General features: G+C 34.5%; 1 protein-coding gene across 1 annotated transcript; it reads left to right on the top strand.

Moving 5' to 3' along the window:
* The first annotated feature begins 337 nt into the window (after nt 1-337).
* On the top strand, nt 338-1,039 carry LOC148951482 (uncharacterized). Its single transcript, XM_089091124.1, has one exon. The coding sequence runs from the start codon at nt 338-340 to the stop codon at nt 1,037-1,039; it is 702 nt and encodes a 233-aa protein (XP_088947250.1).
* The last annotated feature ends 17,316 nt before the right edge of the window (nt 1,040-18,355 follow it).

The following is an 18,355-nucleotide window of genomic DNA, read 5'->3' as shown; positions in this document are numbered from 1 at the left end:
CGTTCGTTCCTTGATACAACTGTATCATCTGGTCTTCTCCCCACTGTATTCTTTCCCAAACGGTATTGTTCAGCTAGAAATACTGCAACACTGATTGACAATATATTCCTTTCCTTTAACCCTCACACATCTTTTATGTCGCATATTATAACATCTGATGTTTCCGATCACTATACAGTCATCACAATGGTCCCAACAAGGGCAGGCCGGTCAACTAAGCCAGCGTCTAATCGTGTTTTCACGTATCAACAGTTTCTCCCAAAAAAATATTGATTACTTCACTGAAACCCTGAAATCGAATGATTGGTCTGCTGTAGCTCATGCGTCTTCGGCAGATATGGCAGCAAATGCACTCACGAGCCAGCTTAAACAGTTAACAGAACGGTGTTTTCCTCTACGAACAAGTCGGATCAAAAGTGTTCCCAAAACTCATTGGATGACAAAAGGTTTCGTTCACTCTACCGAACACAGAAATAGAATGTACCTGAAAGATTATAATTTTACAACTCTTAAAGCGAGAGAGACATACAAAAAGTACAGAAATAAATTAAGCGGGTTAGTACGTAATGCAAAAATGCCGTATTATGCAGAGAGAATAAATGAATGTAAGAATAACTTGAGAAAAGTATGGGAGGTTGTTAATGAAATAATTTGTCAAAAAAGGAAGCAGGTGGCTATACCTAAAAAAATAATAAATATGCGTGGTAAGACAGTAGCCAGCGAATCTTGTGCTGATGTTTTTAATCAATTTTTCGTTAATCAGACATCTCTAAATGCTTCTGGCCCATCTCCTGAACAAACCCGCAGTAGAACAATATCAGGTCTTTTTCTAGCACCATGTACGAAAGAGGAATTACTAGTGATTATCAGTAAGCTGCCTAATGGCAAAACCCAAGAAACCTCTGGGCTGTGCAACTATATTTTGAAGAAGGCCTCTGCATGTCTTGTAGCTCCACTTACACACTTGGTCAACCTGTCACTAGCCACCGGAGTTTATCCTAATGAGTTGAAAACTGGCACTGTCCTTCCCCTCTACTAAAAAGGAGACAAGAGTCTTATCTCTAATTATATACCAATATCAATTCTACCGGTTATCAAAAGTCCTTGAGCGAGTGGTTTATAAAAGAGTATATAGATTCCTTGATGTCAAGCAGCTACTCTCACCCCGTCAATACGGGTTTGGCGTTATCAGTCAATCTTTGCATGCCTTAGTTGATTCAGTTGAATACATATTAAATAGCCAGGATGCTGGAGAAAAGGTACTAGGGATATTTCTGGATTTCACTAAAGCTTTCGACACGGTATGCCGTTCAGTCCTCCTCACAAAATTACATTCATTTGGAATATAGAGTGCTGCTCAAGAATGATTTTCGTCGTACCTGACTGATCGTAAGCAGTGTGTAATTGTGGAGGGTAGTTTGTCGCCAGAATTACCGGTAAATTCTCGCGTACCTCAGGGGTCGGTACTTGGACCGCTCTTGTTCATTTTGTATATCAATGACCTGACAACATGTCTTACTACGAATGCACACCCAGTACTATTCGCTGATGACTCAAATTTCTTCATTGCTGCTGAATCATCCGAGTCTGCTGCAAAAAAGGCCCAAAAAAAACTTGACAAAATATCTGGCTGGTGTTTTCATAACAAAATGCAGGTATATGCTACAAAAAGCTGCATCGTAGTCTTCACTTCTGCTCCAACAAACTCCTCATTGTCTCACAATGTTGCACTGTCAATCAATGGAAACCCCTTTCCTCAGACCACAGTCACAAAGCTCCTCGGCGCATTTGTAGATTCCCCTCTTTCGTTCAAACATCACATATCCCAGCTGTCCTCAACACTCTCACGGCAAACATCAAGTTACATAGAGCTAGCCTGCTTCTAAGTGCTGACATGATGAAAATGCTTCATAATGCTTTTGTCTTCCCCTACTTGAACTACTGCTGTTCTGTATAGGGCAATACATTCAAATCTCATCTAAAATCATTAAAGAGATCACAAAATCGTGCAGTTAAAGCCACATATTGCCTCCCCAGGCTATACCCCTCAACAGACCTATACAGAGACACCGGAACAATAGATATAACAGAGATAATCAACGTTAGTAATCTGCGTTTAGCACACCTGGTAATATCGAATAGAATTCCTCAAGGTCTTTCCATGTACTTCGAACTTTGTAGCACAATTCATCGAGGAAGAGCTCTCCGCTGCAATAAGTACAATTTTATGCTACCGAGAAGAAGGCTTACAAGGTCTCAAAACTCTCCAGTTTATAGAAGTATTTCTGTATGAAACTCAGTTAATGAATCTATTAAATCCATAAAATCATTTGGCACACTCCAAAAACGATACCTCTCTTATGCAGTATTGGATACTGCATGAGTTAATGTCTCAATTTTTTGTTTGTATCTTATCTTCTCACTCTCCTTCTTTGACTCCACCTCGTCTCAATTATTTCCTTTCTAATTCTTTATCCATCTCTTATGTTATCAGCTCTTCTCTTTTAATTTCATAGTGTGATATTAATTTGTTTACCAATATCGGGTGTGACTCGTACAAGCATTGCTTTGAGTCAAAATGTTCATGTTAATTGTTTCGTTTGTTCATTTATTTAAAAATAAAAGGTTGATTGATTGATTGATTGATTGATATTAGTTCTGTTAAAAAACTGAGCAAAACTAAGCAACACTAACACTAAGCAGCACTAAAGTAAATACAATAACTGGTTTTTGAACCAGTTAGCACATAATAAAGGATAAACCCTGAAAAATTTTAGGAAGTTAGTGACTAAGTAGTATATTAGTTCTGTTAAAAAACTGAGCAACACTAAACAACACTAGCACTAAGCAGCACTAAAGTAAATACAATAACTTCTTTTTGAACCAGTTAGCACATAATAAAGGATAAACCCTGAAAAATTTTAGGGAGTAACCATTGACTAAGTAGTATATTAGTTCTGTTAAAAAACTGAGCAGCACTAAGCAACACTAACACTAAGCAGCACTAAATTAAGTACAATAACTGCTTTTTGAACCAGTTAGTACATAATAAAGGATAAATCCCGAAAAATTTTAGGGAGTAACCAGTGACTAAGTAGTATATTAGTTCTGTTAAAAAACTGAGCAACACTGAGCAACACTAACACTAAGCAGCACTAAAGTAAATACAATAACTGCTTTTTGAAGCAATTAGCACATAATAAAGGATAAACCCCGAAAAATTTTAGGGAGTAAACATTGACTAAGTAGTATATTAGTTCTATTAAAAAACTGAGCAAAATTGAGCAACACTAACACTAAGCAGCACTAAAGTAAATACAATAACTTCTTTTTGAACCAGTTAGCACATAATAAAGGATAAACCCTGAAAAATTTTAGGGAGTAACCATTGACTAAGTAGTATATTAGTTCTGTTAAAAAACTGAGCAGCGCTAAGCAACACTAACACTAAGCAGCACTAAATTAATTACAATAACTGCTTTTTGAACCAGTTAGTACATAATAAAGGATAAATCCCGAAAAATTTTAGGGAGTAACCAGTGACTAAGTAGTATATTAGTTCTGTTAAAAAACTGAGCAACACTGAGCAACACTAACACTAAGCAGCACTAAAGTAAATACAATAACTACTTTTTGAACCAGTTAGCACATAATAAAGGATAAACCCTGAAAAATTTTAGGGAGTAACCATTGACTAAGTAGTATATTAGTTCTGTTAAAAAACTGAGCAGCACTAAGCAACACTAACACTAAGCAGCACTAAATTAAGTACAATAACTGCTTTTTGAACCAGTTAGTACATAATAAAGGATAAACCCTGAAAAATTTTAGGGAGTAAATAGTGACTAAGTAGTATATTAGTTCTGTTAAAAAACTGAGCAACACGAACACTAAGCAGCACTAAAGTAAATACAATAACTACTTTTTGAAGCTCTTAGCACATAATAAAGGATAAACCCTGAAAAATTTTAGGGAGTAAACAGTGACTAACTAGTATATTAGTTCTGTTAAAAAACTGAGCAACACTGAGCAACACTAACACTAAGCAGCACTAAAGTAAATACAATAACTTCTTTTTGAAGCAATTAGCACATAATAAAGGATAAATCATGAAAAAATTTAGGGAGTAAACAGTGACTAAGTAGTATATTAGTTCTGTTAAAAAACTGAGCAACACTAACACTAAGCAGCACTAAAGTAAATACAATAACTGCTTTTTGAACCAGTTAGTACATAATAAAGGATAAACACAAGAGGATAAAGCATATGTTAAATGCTGATACAAAGCAGCACTGGCTAAATTAAAAGTAGCTCTACTGTACTTTTTGTTGCGATCAGTCTAACAGTTCGTGGAAACGAACTGTAAGTAAGGAGTGACTCAACCCAATAGTAGAGGAAGCTAAAAACAAAGGAATTTGTTAAAAGTTACTACATTAGATTAATTGTTCTTTTTTATGTTGATTCTAGATATATAAAACCCATTTGGTTTCATATTACCGATCAAAAGTTACAAGACTGATATTCGAAAAGGAGGAAAATGCCTGCAGAAAGTTAATTGATCTTAATAAAAGCCACACCATCAAATTCAGCATATCAGAAAACCCTACAGCACAGGTTTTAAGTTCCTATCTACAAAACTGAGGAGTTTTGCATTTTTTTTTGCCAAAACAAAGATTACCGATGCGTGCTTATTTGATTTTTTTTTTTCAGGAGTGAGGGTATCGGTCTAATGGTCATAAAAGACCGGGAGAGGACTCATTCAAACAGAAATTGCAATATCTAGTGACCAAAAAAATTGGAGAACAACTAGCCCCCCTCCCACGCCACTTTTTCCCCAAGGACATCCGATCAAAATTTTGAGTACCCATTTGATTTAGCATAGTTGAAAGGTCCAATAACTATACCTCTGGGGATGACATAACCCGTACAGTACCTGAAGAAAGACCTTTGAGTTTTGCTATTTACCAATTGTTTACATATAGCAATTGTTATTGGAAAATACATTGAAATTTATCAAGGGGGAGGCGGGAGGGATTTCTGCGGGGTGTGGAATTTTCAGCGGACAAAATTTCTGTTGGGAGGAAAGTTTCTGGGAGGAATTTTTCAGGATAGATATTAAACGGGGAGGGGGGATATCCTAGCATGATTAAAAAATGGTAAAAAAAACAGAAAACAAGCTTTTCAATTGAAAGTGAGGAGCTATGTTAAAACTTAAAACGATCAAGATTAAACCATATTAAAAACTATGAAGCGAAAGAAAATTAATAGAATGAAATATAGTAATCTTTCCTTAAGTCCCAATTTTCTTGTGATTTTCTCGACAATTATCAGGGACTGTGAAAAGAGAAATTTCTAACATAATCAAAATCATCGTTAACATTTTGAACCAATGCTCACGAGTCGGCCCCTTGCCAAACTAAAGGAAAGTAAAATAAAAGAGACGGGTTAAAAAGAAAAACAAAGGAAAACGTAAACATTAATGCCTTAGAATAATCCCCAAAATCAAAATATTTATACGATTTTCCCTATAATAACCGTGGATAATGAAAAAAAAGCAGTCAATGCAATATGTGACATCTGACTTTTTTTTTCAAAGCCGTTCTGAAAATCTGAAAACCATTCTTGATTCGTCCTCAGTGTCAATTATAAGGCAAATAAAGAAATCATTAATCTTTGTTTTTAGTTTCATATTATTTTATACTATCAGTTTTTTCGCATAGTCACGTCAGGTATATCTTTTGTTGGACAAAGGCGGCCAGCAACATATACAAAAATTTTTCGCAGGGGAACTTTGAAATAGGGGGAATGAGATCATTTGGTTTTAATTTTCGTTTTTAGTTTCATATTATTTTATGCTATCAGTTTTTTTGCATGAGTCAAGTCAGGCATATCTTGTGTAGGACAAAGGGGCCAGCAACATATACAAGATTTTTTCCTCCAGGGAACTTTGAAATAGGGGAAAAGGATATCAATGGCCCTTTCTGCGTAGCAGCCTGCTATGATTATTTTTAAATGAGATCCTTCGGCTTTAACCTTCATTTTTAGTTTTATATTATTTAATACTATCCGTTTTTCCCCATCAATCACGTCAAATATATCTTCCGTTGGCCAGCAGCATGCAGGATATTTTTTGGGGGGGAATTCTAAAATAGAAGAAGAGGATATCGAAGCCTTCTTCTGCGTAAGAGCCTGCTATGAGGGTGTCGTTTGGCATATATTTCTTTTGCTTTTATTGACCTATGCTTTTAAATTCTTGATATTTGTACTTGTTATTTTTTTAAACTATTTCGGCCAAGTCTTAAAGGTCATAGTTAGGTTTTAAAAGTTGGACCGTCTAAGCAATTATTTGGAGTTTTAGAAACATGTATGAAAACATTTATTAACCTTGATAGATACTCCAATCTATCGCTTATCTTGGAAACAATATTTGCTTACTGTCCGAAGAACGTCAACTTGTTTGCAAATGGGAAGTTTGTATATAATTTTTTCGTAAACAAATCTGCGTTTTCAATAAGCAATTTTGTAATCCATGGGATTTATCTATTTACCTTTCGAAAGCTTTGTTGATGGATTGCTTTATAATTTTAAAGTTTTCTTGTAGGTAAAAACCTGCCTCAGATTTTAGTGGGCTTAGTAAGTTAAAACCCGTTTTTACTACGTTTTTCTTCAACCGATTATCCGTAGGCTGTTTAAAAAATGGCAGAAAATTTTAAGCAAATCAGAGCTAGTAAAAAAGAGGGAAAATGTAAATATTTCAGTCAAGACACGCTCATACGTCTCAGTGCAGAATTTTGAATAAGAAAATATATAAACAATGGTATACCAGGCAATATAAAAAGATGAACTTTAAAAACCCAAAATTAAAACGGAAGATGGCCTTTTGCTGATGCTGAAAAGAAATTTTCTTCTATTTTCTTTCTTTGAAGGTTTTTCTTTTTATTTTTTCTGAAGGATATCGACTCATTTCTTTTTAATATTATTTACGCACTGAGGAGGTTAGAGAAGAAATCTTAAAAATTTACATTTTTTTTAGTTTAATTACAAAATCTTTTTTAGTTTAATTACAGTTCTAAATTAAACTATCAAATGAAACTATTCTTATTATTATTGCCCCGTTCCCCATAGTTTAGTTTTTTTATTGTTCCCTCCCAAAGATTTTTAACTTGCGTGAGCAGTTCAGATACCAATCCAATTCACTTCATAAAACCAACAACAACAAAATTGGCAGCCAGGACGCTTTACTGATTTTGACTATGAAGCACTAATTATAAGGTGGACAAAATTTCAAATTTTTCTGCTTTCCTTATATAGCAAGTCTGATAAAACTTTTCAGTATGAAGTTATTTAAATTGGTTTCTATCTAATTCCCACGCAGCTTTTACTACTTAGTCATAGTCAATTCCCACTACATTTTTTGGAAAATCTTCTTACAAACAAAGTTGATCATAAGACAAAAATGTTCACAAAAAAACTAAATTAGACGATTTGACAAAATTGGCGTCCAAACATCTCATAAGTGACTATCTCGTAGCCCGTAAATGTATTCATGTATATATAATATGTTTTTTAATTTTCATTTATTTTTTTCTTCTTTTTATCTGAAAATTATGATAAAATAGCAGTACATTCTTTTTGTCAATTTTATGTGTTTGACTGTTTTAAACCTTTATGATATTTTTTTTTTACTCTGAAATGCGAATTCGGCCCAGCCGGGCTTGTGATAGCCATCTTTTTTTTAAATATATCTTATCTTACCTTTTAAAATGCTAATGAGTCAACAGATTAAGAGTTTAGTTGATGCAGAAGAAAAAGACCTAAGTTTTCTTTCTGCAATACTTCGGTAGGTAAAGTCGTCCAAAGGCTGTTACACCACTTTCCGCTGCCTAAGCTGCCACTCTGCCAAGGTTCAGAAGTGGGAATGTATTTTGTACATGATGACCCAGTAAGATTGTTCTTCTTTTCTTTTGTAGGATTCAAGTACCAATTTACCTAGATGGGGTCAGATTGAAGCACCAATTTAAATTCGATTCAAGGTCTTCTTGTCAGATGCATACTCTGTATTTAGGGTATGATGCTTTTTATATGGTTCTCCTGGGTCGTCGGCCAAGCTTAAACCTTTAAGTACTTATAGAGATAACCTGTTAGTCAACACAGTATTTTTTATGATACATAATTTTTTAGATATATTTCTGAACCTTAAATTTTTTTATTTCAAGCTATCAAGATTTTATCTAGATAATTTAGATTAATATTTTTCGTAACATCTAGTAGCAATATTATAATTATAATATTATTATAACATCTAGTAGCAAATAAAGGATACTGGTTAATTTACAAGCAAAAGAGTTAGTGTATAATGATAATCTAATCTTTTGAAATGTTTAGATATTGACTAAAATGAATAAACTTAAAACAATAACTTTGGTTCCAAAAATAAAATCTAATCTAAATCGTGTGACCCCAAGTTGTTAAATGTAAAAATACTACGTATTTATATAAAAGCTAATATTTTTTTAGTGCATATAAAAATCCTGAATAAATCTAGAATAATTCACAGAAATGTAGGGGTCTGTTTCTTAAAATCTAGGCATGGCGGAAATTTTGTTGTTTTTGTTCATTTTTTTAATGGACAAATTGAAAAACCATTTTCAATAAAAAATATCTATGAAAGATTTTTTGCATAGTGTAGACGAAGGAAAAAACGTGAGAAGGGGGGGGGGAGTGAGGTTCCCTTGAGTCACTTCCTTTATCTTGAGTTCTAAGCTATTGGCTTGGGAACGTGTGTAGGACCGCTAATCCTAGGAATTTTTCCCGAGACGTTCAAAGTTCAGTCCTGAGCTCAAGATACTGGTGAAAAAGTATACATCGCCCACAAAAGTACATTGATACTATTTTTTAGAATTAGATATATACCAAAAGCAAGAGATTTGCAAGGCTCTTTTAAATATGAAAAAGGCTAATACTCCCTCCTTCAACCCCCGTCTTGTTCCTTGAAATTTGATAGTCATATAACAATGCTATGAGAAGGCTATTACAAAACAAAAACACAAAAAAATAAACCCTCCAAATATTTGTTAAAAGAGAGGGCTCAAATATCAAAATTTATCAAAGGGTAATTCTTACTGCTCTTTTCAAGGTGGCTTCTTCAAACAAATCTTTCTTATAGAGACGTTTACCATGGGTGCCAGCAAGGGGGCTAAGGGGATAATGCCTCCTGGGAAATGGCAAAACATTAAATTCGAATAGAAAAATAGGAATTTTATCTTGTAAATAAGAATAAGAGTTCTATCCTATTTAAATCTTGTTAAAACAAAGCAGCTGATTGTCCTTGCCAGCCCATCTTCCCCTGGGAAATTCCCAGGCGAATGGTAATTAATATTTATCCCCCTCCAGGCCCGTCTTAAGTATTTATTTAAAGCTTACAGGAAGTTGGACATAAAAAAGTGCTCTCTGCGGCTTCAAGTAAACTCCCCCCGAGTACATAAATGGTCCATCACCCCCTTCTCCATAATATTTCATGTCTAATTATATACTACTGAAATTAATTGTGTCAAGAATCAAATGGATCAACCTAGTTAAATGTAAGTTTTAAATGAAGGACTATGCTAACCTATGCTGCATTAAGAACTATGAAAGATTGCTAACTTATCTTGCTAACTTATGTAATCTTTATCTTATGTAATCTTTATCTTGATCTTTATCTTGCTAACTTATGTAATATAAGTTAGCATATGAACTATGCTAACATAGTTTTTTTTTCTTTTGATGACGTGTATCCAACTGGAATACCAACTCAGAAAACTTACATAGTTCTGTTAAATAATTAAAGGAACTAGGAAGGCCTTGACAATTTAAAGGAAAAATACTCAAACTTTGCAGACCCATAGTAGATTTTTTTTCCAATATCAACTGGAAATCTGTATTTAACCACTGGAAAATCCTCCATCATTCCTTCAGCATAATCCCGATTTAATACCCCATTCCCCAGAACATCCCAATTCAACAAATTTCTCTCAAGTGCTTCCAATCTATCAAACAGTTCGTGGTAACAGTTCGTGATAAACGGACTTTTAATACCAATAGATACATCAAAGGAATCAGATTTTAATGTTGATTTCAAATACATAAGTTTCATCAAGTTTAGTCCTACCCATCAAAAGTTACGCGCCTGAAAAGATTTGCCTGGTTTTTGAAAAAAGGGGGAAACACTCTCTAAAACATATAGAACCTTAATGAACATCATACCATCAGATTCAGCGTATCAGAGAACCCTACTGAATAAGTTTTAAGCTCCCATCTGCAAAATGTGGAATTTTGTATTTTTGTCAGAAGAAGGATCACGGATGCGTGTTTATTTGTTTGTTTTTTTTCCCCAGGGGTGATCGTATTGACCCAGTGGTCCTAGAATATCGTGGAAGGCCTCATTCGAATGAAAACTAAAAGTTTTAGTGCCCTTTTTAAGTGAAAAAAAAAATGGAGGGCAGCTAGGCCCCCTCTCACGCTCATTTTTTTCCCAGTCACCCGATCAAAATTTTGAGATAGTCATTGTTTTCAGCTTGGTCGAAAATATAATAACTATGTGACTTAATCCCCCAATGTTCCTGGGGGGGGGGTGAGGGCTGAAAGCTATGAACTTAAACCAATGTTTACATATAGTATTGGTTATTGGGAAGCATACAGACGTTTTCAGGGGGGATATTTTCTGGTAGTGGGGGTGGGTGGGTCGGGGATCTTTCCATGGAGGAAGTTTTCATGGGGAAAAGGACATTGCTATGAAGGGGACGCCAGATTTTCCAGCATTATTTAAAAGAACGATCAGAAATTGAATTTCAAAAATCAAGTTTTTCAACTGAAAGCAAGGAGCAACATCAAAACTTAAAACGAACAGAAAGTATTACGTATATGATTGGGTTCTCCCCCTAGTCAATACTTCGCTCTTTAAGCCAAAGATTTTTTTAGTACTTTCATAAGAGCTATTTATTCTAATTAGCGGCCTTTGTGATTAAGGGGTCATATTTAAAGAATTGGGACAAAATTCGAACTTCAGCGTAAAGAGCGAGGTATTAACTAGAAGACAAACCCCCTATTATGCGTATTAAAGATATATGAATATGGAAGTTCGTTGCATAAGTTAATTCGTAAGTTACGTATATTTATTACTAATAAAAACGTTCATAAATAAAATTAAACAAGATCAAGAAAGATATTTAACCAAATAAAAGTAAAATGAATAGGCGAATTTTGTTTTTATTACTCATATACGGTGAGCTAAAATCAAAACCTGCATTAATTCAAAAACGTTCAAAAATAAATTAGAAAAAACAAGCTTTTTTAACTGAAAGTAAGGAGCGACATTAAAACTTAAAACGAACAGAAATTATTCCGTATATGAAAGGGGCTGTCCCTCCTCAACGCCTCGCTGTTTACGCTAAAGTTTGACTTTCTCGCTAAAGTTTGACTTTCTGTTTACGCTAAAGTTTGACTCTTTACGCTCAAGTTTGAATCTGTCACACAACTTTATTTTTTGAAACAATAAAAAACTTTAGCGTATAGAGCGAGGCGTTGAGGAGGGGACAACCCCTTTCATATAGGGAATACTTTCTTTTCGTTTTAAGTTTTGATGTCGCTCCTTACTTTCAGTTAAAAATAACTTGTTTTTTCCTTAATTTAATTATTATTATAATTAATAATAATAATCTTTTTCAACTCTTTTTTCAACACACAAGCCTAGGAGACAAACGAGGAGAATCATAGAATAATTACCTCTAGTTACAACACCCACAAGTGATCTCCAGTATTCAGGAGGGCCGCAATCAATAACAAAAGAAAAAAATTGGAAAAAGAGAAAAAAAATCAAATAGAATTTATCATAAACGAAACACAAAACAAAAAGATACAGCATAACAAAAACGAACTCATAGAAAATAAAAGGGAAACCCTCGTACAAACTAAAAAAGACAGGATAATACAATCAAAGATAAATATAATTAGTTTTCTCCATCAGGCACATACATGTACTAGTGCCACTAACCACAATAACAAAATTCATTGAATAATAGCAAAAAATACCTCTTAGTTTCAAAACAAACAAATGAAATGCTAGAATCGACAATCAACTAGCTCGGGTATTGGCTCATTGTACTTTTATTTCACTTTTCCAACACCTTCTCTCTAAAGCTGAATGAATGGAGGAACATTATTGGACACCCAAGCTGGAATACTCTTACTACTCAATTTAGATTTAATCTCGTAAAGAATCTTCCGCGCTTCACGAAAAGAAACGCGGAGTTTAATAAAATTAATGAAGAGCCAACAGGAACTCCTCAAATCTTCGCTTGGTACCCTCAGCTAATAAATTGACTTCAGTTTATGCATAATCATTAATTAGCAGTCTCCTTGCATAAAAGAACTTTTTCGCATTCACAGAACAAAACTCCACCCAATTTGCTATTTCAATTTATTTTATTTCACATCAACCTAGGTTAAAAGCACGTAATTAGCGCGTAAGCACGTAAGCATCGCAAACGGCATAAACATCCTGTTTACGTCATCGCTGACGTAAACAGCGAAGTTCACGTCATCACTGACGTAAACATTTTTCATATCTGTGTTTGAACCGAAAGTCTTATTAAGTTTTTTCCCATTACGTAAGATCATAATCTTAGCCTTGCGTAATTTAACATTCACTTGGAAAAAACTTTTGCTCTTTTTTATTCGCAACAATTTTAAATTCTGGAACCTTGTTAATTCTAAACCTTTGGCATATATTTCTTGAAATAAACTTTTAGCAGTAGCTACATAATCTCAAACCGTATTCCAAACAATAATGTTTTTTTTCTGAAGATAAATATTCCACCGATATCAATTTTGCCAACAACGAAGACGGCATTTCACGGTCATTAATTAAAAAAAACTTTCCGAAAAATAACTTTTTCAAAGAAAAGTGAAGGCCATTTTAAACTTAAGCTCAAGAGATACAAATACCTGTTAAAATTCAAGCTCAAAGCAACCAAAAATTACTAATAAAGAATAAATGAAACCCAAATCGAACTGAAATTAAATAAACAATAATAGCAAAAAACATACAACAGGTACTAATGTAAATGAATAAATAGATCTTAAAACGAGTAATACTTAGATTGAATATGAAAATCAAGCTTAAAGCGAAAAAAAATAGTTTGCTATTAAATTATAAATTAAAGTTAAAAACGAAAAGAAAATAAATAAACAATCAATGCGAACAAACATACAATATACATTAATGTAAATGAATAAATAAATCTTAAAACGAGTGAAACTTAATTTGAATATTCAAATCAAGTTTGAGTCGAATAAAAATAACTACAAACTAGAGTTTGGGTATCACCTCACTGCAGAAGCCTAAAACCTACTTCTTCATTGGTGCCTTACTGAAAACTATATGAGTCTTGAATAGTCTTGGAAAGTATAAACAAAATCAAATTGAATATTAGATATATAATGATATTAATTGTTGAAAGATCCATCAGTTCAAGATTTTTTTTTCACTGTAATTTTTATTTTCATTTTCAATGCTGTAAGAACTGGAAAAGAATAAATTTGTAGTATACGAGTAATTCATTTTCAGCAAAGCGCCAATGACGCAGAAGGCTTTAGGTTTTTACAGTTAAAGAAGGGGGCAGTATTCAAATTTTGTTTGTAGTGAAACTATATTTGTATAGACAAATCTTGGAAATAACTAATAAATTAAACTGGATAGTTGATGTATAATGATATTAATTACTGAAAGCTCATCAGTTCAAAATTTTACTGTAATTTTAATATTTATTTTCAATATTAAGTACAAAAGAAAACATTTGTAATATAATTCGTTTTCAGTAAAGCGCCAATAACGCAGTAGGTTTTAGGCTTCAGCAGTGAGGCGATACCCAAACTCTTGTTTGTAGTTATTTTCATTCGATTCAAACTTGATTTGCATATTCAATTTAAGTTTCACTCGTTTTACGATTTATTTATTCATTTACATTAATATATATTGTAGGCTTGTTTGCATTGATTGTTTATTTACTTCCTGCTCGTTTTAAGTTTTATTTATACTTCAATACCAAATATTTTTTTTCGTTTTAAGCTTGATTTTCATATTCAATCTAATCATTACCTGCTTGAAGATCTATTTATTCATTTATATTATTACTTGTTGTATGTGTTTTGCTTTGATTGTTTATTTAATTTCTGTTCGTTTTGGGTTTCATTTATTCTTTAATAGTAATTTCTGGTCGTTTTGGCTTTGAATTTTAACAGATATTTGTATCTTCTGAGCTTAAGTTTAAAATGGCCTTTACTTTTATTTGAAAAACTTATTTTTCGAAAAGTCTTTTTTAATTAATTTTTGTTCGTTTTTATTTCAAAAAGTATCAAGTTTTTATGGCATGGGGGGGGGGTTTCTTACTGTCCGATTATTCTTGACTTTAAAAAACGGACCTAGAACTTTCAATTCAAATCAAATGAGGCTTCTTTCAAAGTCTATACGATTACTTCTTTGATAAAAACCTTATATATGAACAATAGACAGCTTGCATAACTTGTGGACAGCGATTGAAAACAAAGAATGGATTGAACAAATAGCTCCAATGAGGAAGGTTTAGACCATTTCACTTGCTGACAAAAAGGGATCACGACTGTTTGGAATTGACCTTAATAGGATTTTGTGTGCCAAAGCAATTTTGCATCTATCACAGAGTATGTATTTTAACCTTATAATTGGATAATTATAATAGATTTGCTATTTGTCCTTCCTATACAAAACCTTACCTTATTAAAGTCTTTGGTGTAGGGGCGGCGTACTTGGCATAAAGAAGAAAACATTAGTGTAGACAGTAGGAGAGGGGGAGGGTGAGGTTGGAGACTCATCTAATACGGGACGCAACTTCACTTATCTCCTCCGTTCCCGATTTAGGAGATTAGATAGACTCATTGGGCTGTAGAATGTTGGACCGTTTGAGTTATGGAAGACGTTAAAATACTAAAAAATACTTTATATTTTCAGTTATTGCAGGATTGATTTCATAGATTGTGGAATGGTGAGCCCCCTGGGCCATCATTTGGGTGAGCCTCAACTCATAACATGCAATTTTGATTAATTTTTCCTTGTTTTGTGCATATATTATTCTATATATGTTATTTTGAGTTGTACTTTTATCGCATTACGTTCATGTTTAAGCCTTGAGATAAAAACTGAAACCTTAGCGTAGACAGGGGTGGGGTGGAAGTCTCCCCCCTCACAAGCATAATTGAGCAGCCACAGAGAAAGTAATACAAATGACAATAATCTGTCTTTTTAAAATGCCTTTTTTCAAAAGACACGAACAAAATCGTCTAAAGGAACCTAAGTGCTATCTCTGACATTTCTGTTGATTCTTTATTCCCGTTACTTTCAGATGTAAAATTCAGAATATTATCGAATGGATTTAGTCGTCCCCTCCCTGAATAAATCAAATTTAGAAAACCCACCCCTGGGAAATTCCTCCCCCTCAAAGAACATTTTCTTTTCCTGCTGATAATTTCCCCGTGTTAAATTCCACCCAGCAGAAATTTATTTATTAATTTACATTAATATCAGCACTAAATTTATTTATTAATTTACATTAATATCTATTGTATGTTTTTTTGCATTGATTGTTTATTTAATCATTGTTTGATTGTTTATATGCCCCCAGGGCATAACTTACAACGCCTACCCCTGGGCCCTGGTGGGCTGTGTCGACACCGGAGTTTTTTTTGCCCTCCAATCTCTTTTGACTCTTAAAAAGTGAACAAGAACTTTCAATTTCCAATCCAATGAGCCCTCTCTAAAGTTTATACGAGCATCCCTTCCATAAGAAATAATTGGAAGGATTTGGAGAATCCTTAAATTACAACCCTTGCCCTGAGGGCTGTGGGGGAGTTGTCATCCTCAAAGACCTGATTTTTCATAACTTAAAACTACGTTTAATAAAATGGCTGTCTCAAACTTTTGATTGGATGTGTTGGGGAAAAGGTGGCGTGAGAGGGGGGTTACTTGCCCTCAAATCACTTTCGACTATTAAAAAGGGCACTAGCCCTTTGAATTTCCAATCGAATGAGCCTTTTTTGAAGTTTCTACGACACCGCCTTCTATAAAAACCTTATATGCCCCCAGAATATAACTTAAAACCCTTGCCTTGAAGGTTGTGGGGGAGTGTCCTCCTCAAAAACATATTTTCTATCTGAAAATCAACTACGCTGAACAAAATAGCTATCTCACAATTTTTATTGGATATGTTTGGGGGAATGATGGGCATGGGGGGGGGGCTAGGTACCCTCCAATCACTTTCGGCTATTAAAAAGGACACTAGCCCTTTGAATTTCCAATTGAATGAGCATTTTTTGAAGTTTCTATGACAACGCCTTCTATAAAAACCTTATATGCCCCCAGGGCATAACTTAAAAGCCTTGTCCTTAGGGTTTTAGGGGAGTATCCTCCTTAAAAATATATATTCTATGTGGAAATAAACTACGCAGAACAAAATGGATATCTCAAAACTTTGATTGGATGTGTTTGGGGGAATGATGGGTGTGAGGGGGAGGAGGGCTAGTTGCCCTCCAATCACTTTCGTCTATTAAAAAGGGCACTAGCCCTTTGAATTTCTAATGGAATGAGCCTTTTTTGAAGTTTCTACGACAACGCCTTCTATAAAAACCTTATATGCCCCCGGGCATAACTTAAAACCCTTGCCCTGAGGGTTGTGGGGGAGTCTCCTCCTCAAAAACATATTTTCTATCTGGAAATCAACTAAGCTGAAAAAAATAGCTATCTCAAAATTTTGATTGGATGTGTTTGGGGAAATTATGGGCGTGGGGGGGGGGCTAGTTGCCCTCCAATCACTTTCAACTATTAAAAAGGGCACTAGTCCTTTGAATTTCCAATCGAATGAGCCTGTTTTGAAGTTTCTACGACAACACCTTCTTTAAAAACCTTATTTGCCCCCAGGGCATAACTGAAAACCCTTGCCCTGAGGGTTGTGGGGGAGTGTCCTCCTCAAAACTATATTTTAAATCTGGAAGTTAATTACGATGAACAAAATGGCTATCTCAAAATTTTGATTGGATGTGTCTGGGGGAATGATGGGCGTGGGGGGGGGGGGGGCTAGTTGCCCTCCAATTATTTTCGACTAATTAAAAGGGCACTAGAACTCTCGATTTACAGTCGAATGAGCCCTCTTTGAAGTTTCCACGACGACCGCTTCCATATGAAGTGCCTCTGGGAAAAAAAATAATTATAAATAAATAAATAATAAAACATTGGAGCCGTATGGCCTTTACTATAGGCATCGCTACAGCGTTGCCTCTGATTTGCCTCAGTGGATACAATATCCATTTACGTTTTTAGTGAAATGACTTCTTCATTTACTGCATCGCATGGTTACCGCTAGGGAAACGGTCTAAATCATTCACGGCTTTAGGCACCCGTCAATAAGTTCTATGGCGAGAGAGGAGTTTGGGACAACTTTTAGAGGCGTCCACCTGCCCAGAGTCTTAGGCAAGTGACCCAAAAATTTGAAAAATTTGTCCAACTTGAGCAACATTCAAAAATCCAACTTGAGCAATATTGGATTGTAAGATAGCTTGAGCATTTTCCACAGAAACTATTCGATTTTCTAGATTAGCCAATCTCGTGTCAATTGATTTTAGCGTATTTTGAGACTCCATTACGATTTCAAGAATTTTCGAGAAATCGTCCTTTAATGACTGTATCAAAGCACGATTTATTGATTTTTGTGTTGAAGATGAATAGTCAGATTCGTCATGCGAGACCGATCCAAATCGTTCATCTGTTATACGTTTAAGCTTGTTCCTCGTCATCAAAAACCGGTAAATAGAAAAATTAGAATATCGTACCGGAAAAACTACTTCTTATTTATCCACGTAAGCACCGACGTGCAGTTCACTAAGCCGTTAAGGCACGGCTAACACCATAAAGTGCCAAACAGGAACCTTTCAAATCTTTGCTTGGAACCCTCAGCTAATAAATTGACTTCTGTTTATGCGTAATCATTAATTAGCAGTTTCCATACATAAAAAGAACTTTTTCACATTCACTGAACAAAACTCCACCCACTTTCCTATTTCAATTCATTTTATTTCACGTCAACCTAGGTTAAAAGCAGGCACTAGCCAAAAGATGTTACATGGCTGATAGCTGATTCATAACTGAATCATGTTTAATACTACTTTTACTAATACTATAGTACTACTACTACAATTACTACTGCTACTCATGGGCGTAGGGAAGGGGAGGAAGGGTAGGGTAGCTGCCCCCCCTAGAACTTCAAATTTACGATAGATATTAGCGAGAGTT

The sequence above is a fragment of the Artemia sp. Qi Xiang Cuo genome, chromosome 6 (genome assembly GCF_049724085.1).
Source record: "Artemia sp. Qi Xiang Cuo chromosome 6, ASM4972408v1, whole genome shotgun sequence".
NCBI classification, from domain to species: Eukaryota; Metazoa; Arthropoda; class Branchiopoda; order Anostraca; family Artemiidae; genus Artemia; species Artemia sp. Qi Xiang Cuo.
The sequence above is the reverse complement of the archived record's forward strand: the minus strand, read 5'-3'. Positions and strand labels throughout refer to the sequence as shown.

Bases quoted from the DNA above. Each gene is read 5' to 3' on its own strand.
- LOC148951482 (XM_089091124.1), top strand. From the start codon at position 338: ATGGCAGCAAATGCACTCACGAGCCAGCTTAAACAGTTAACAGAACGG.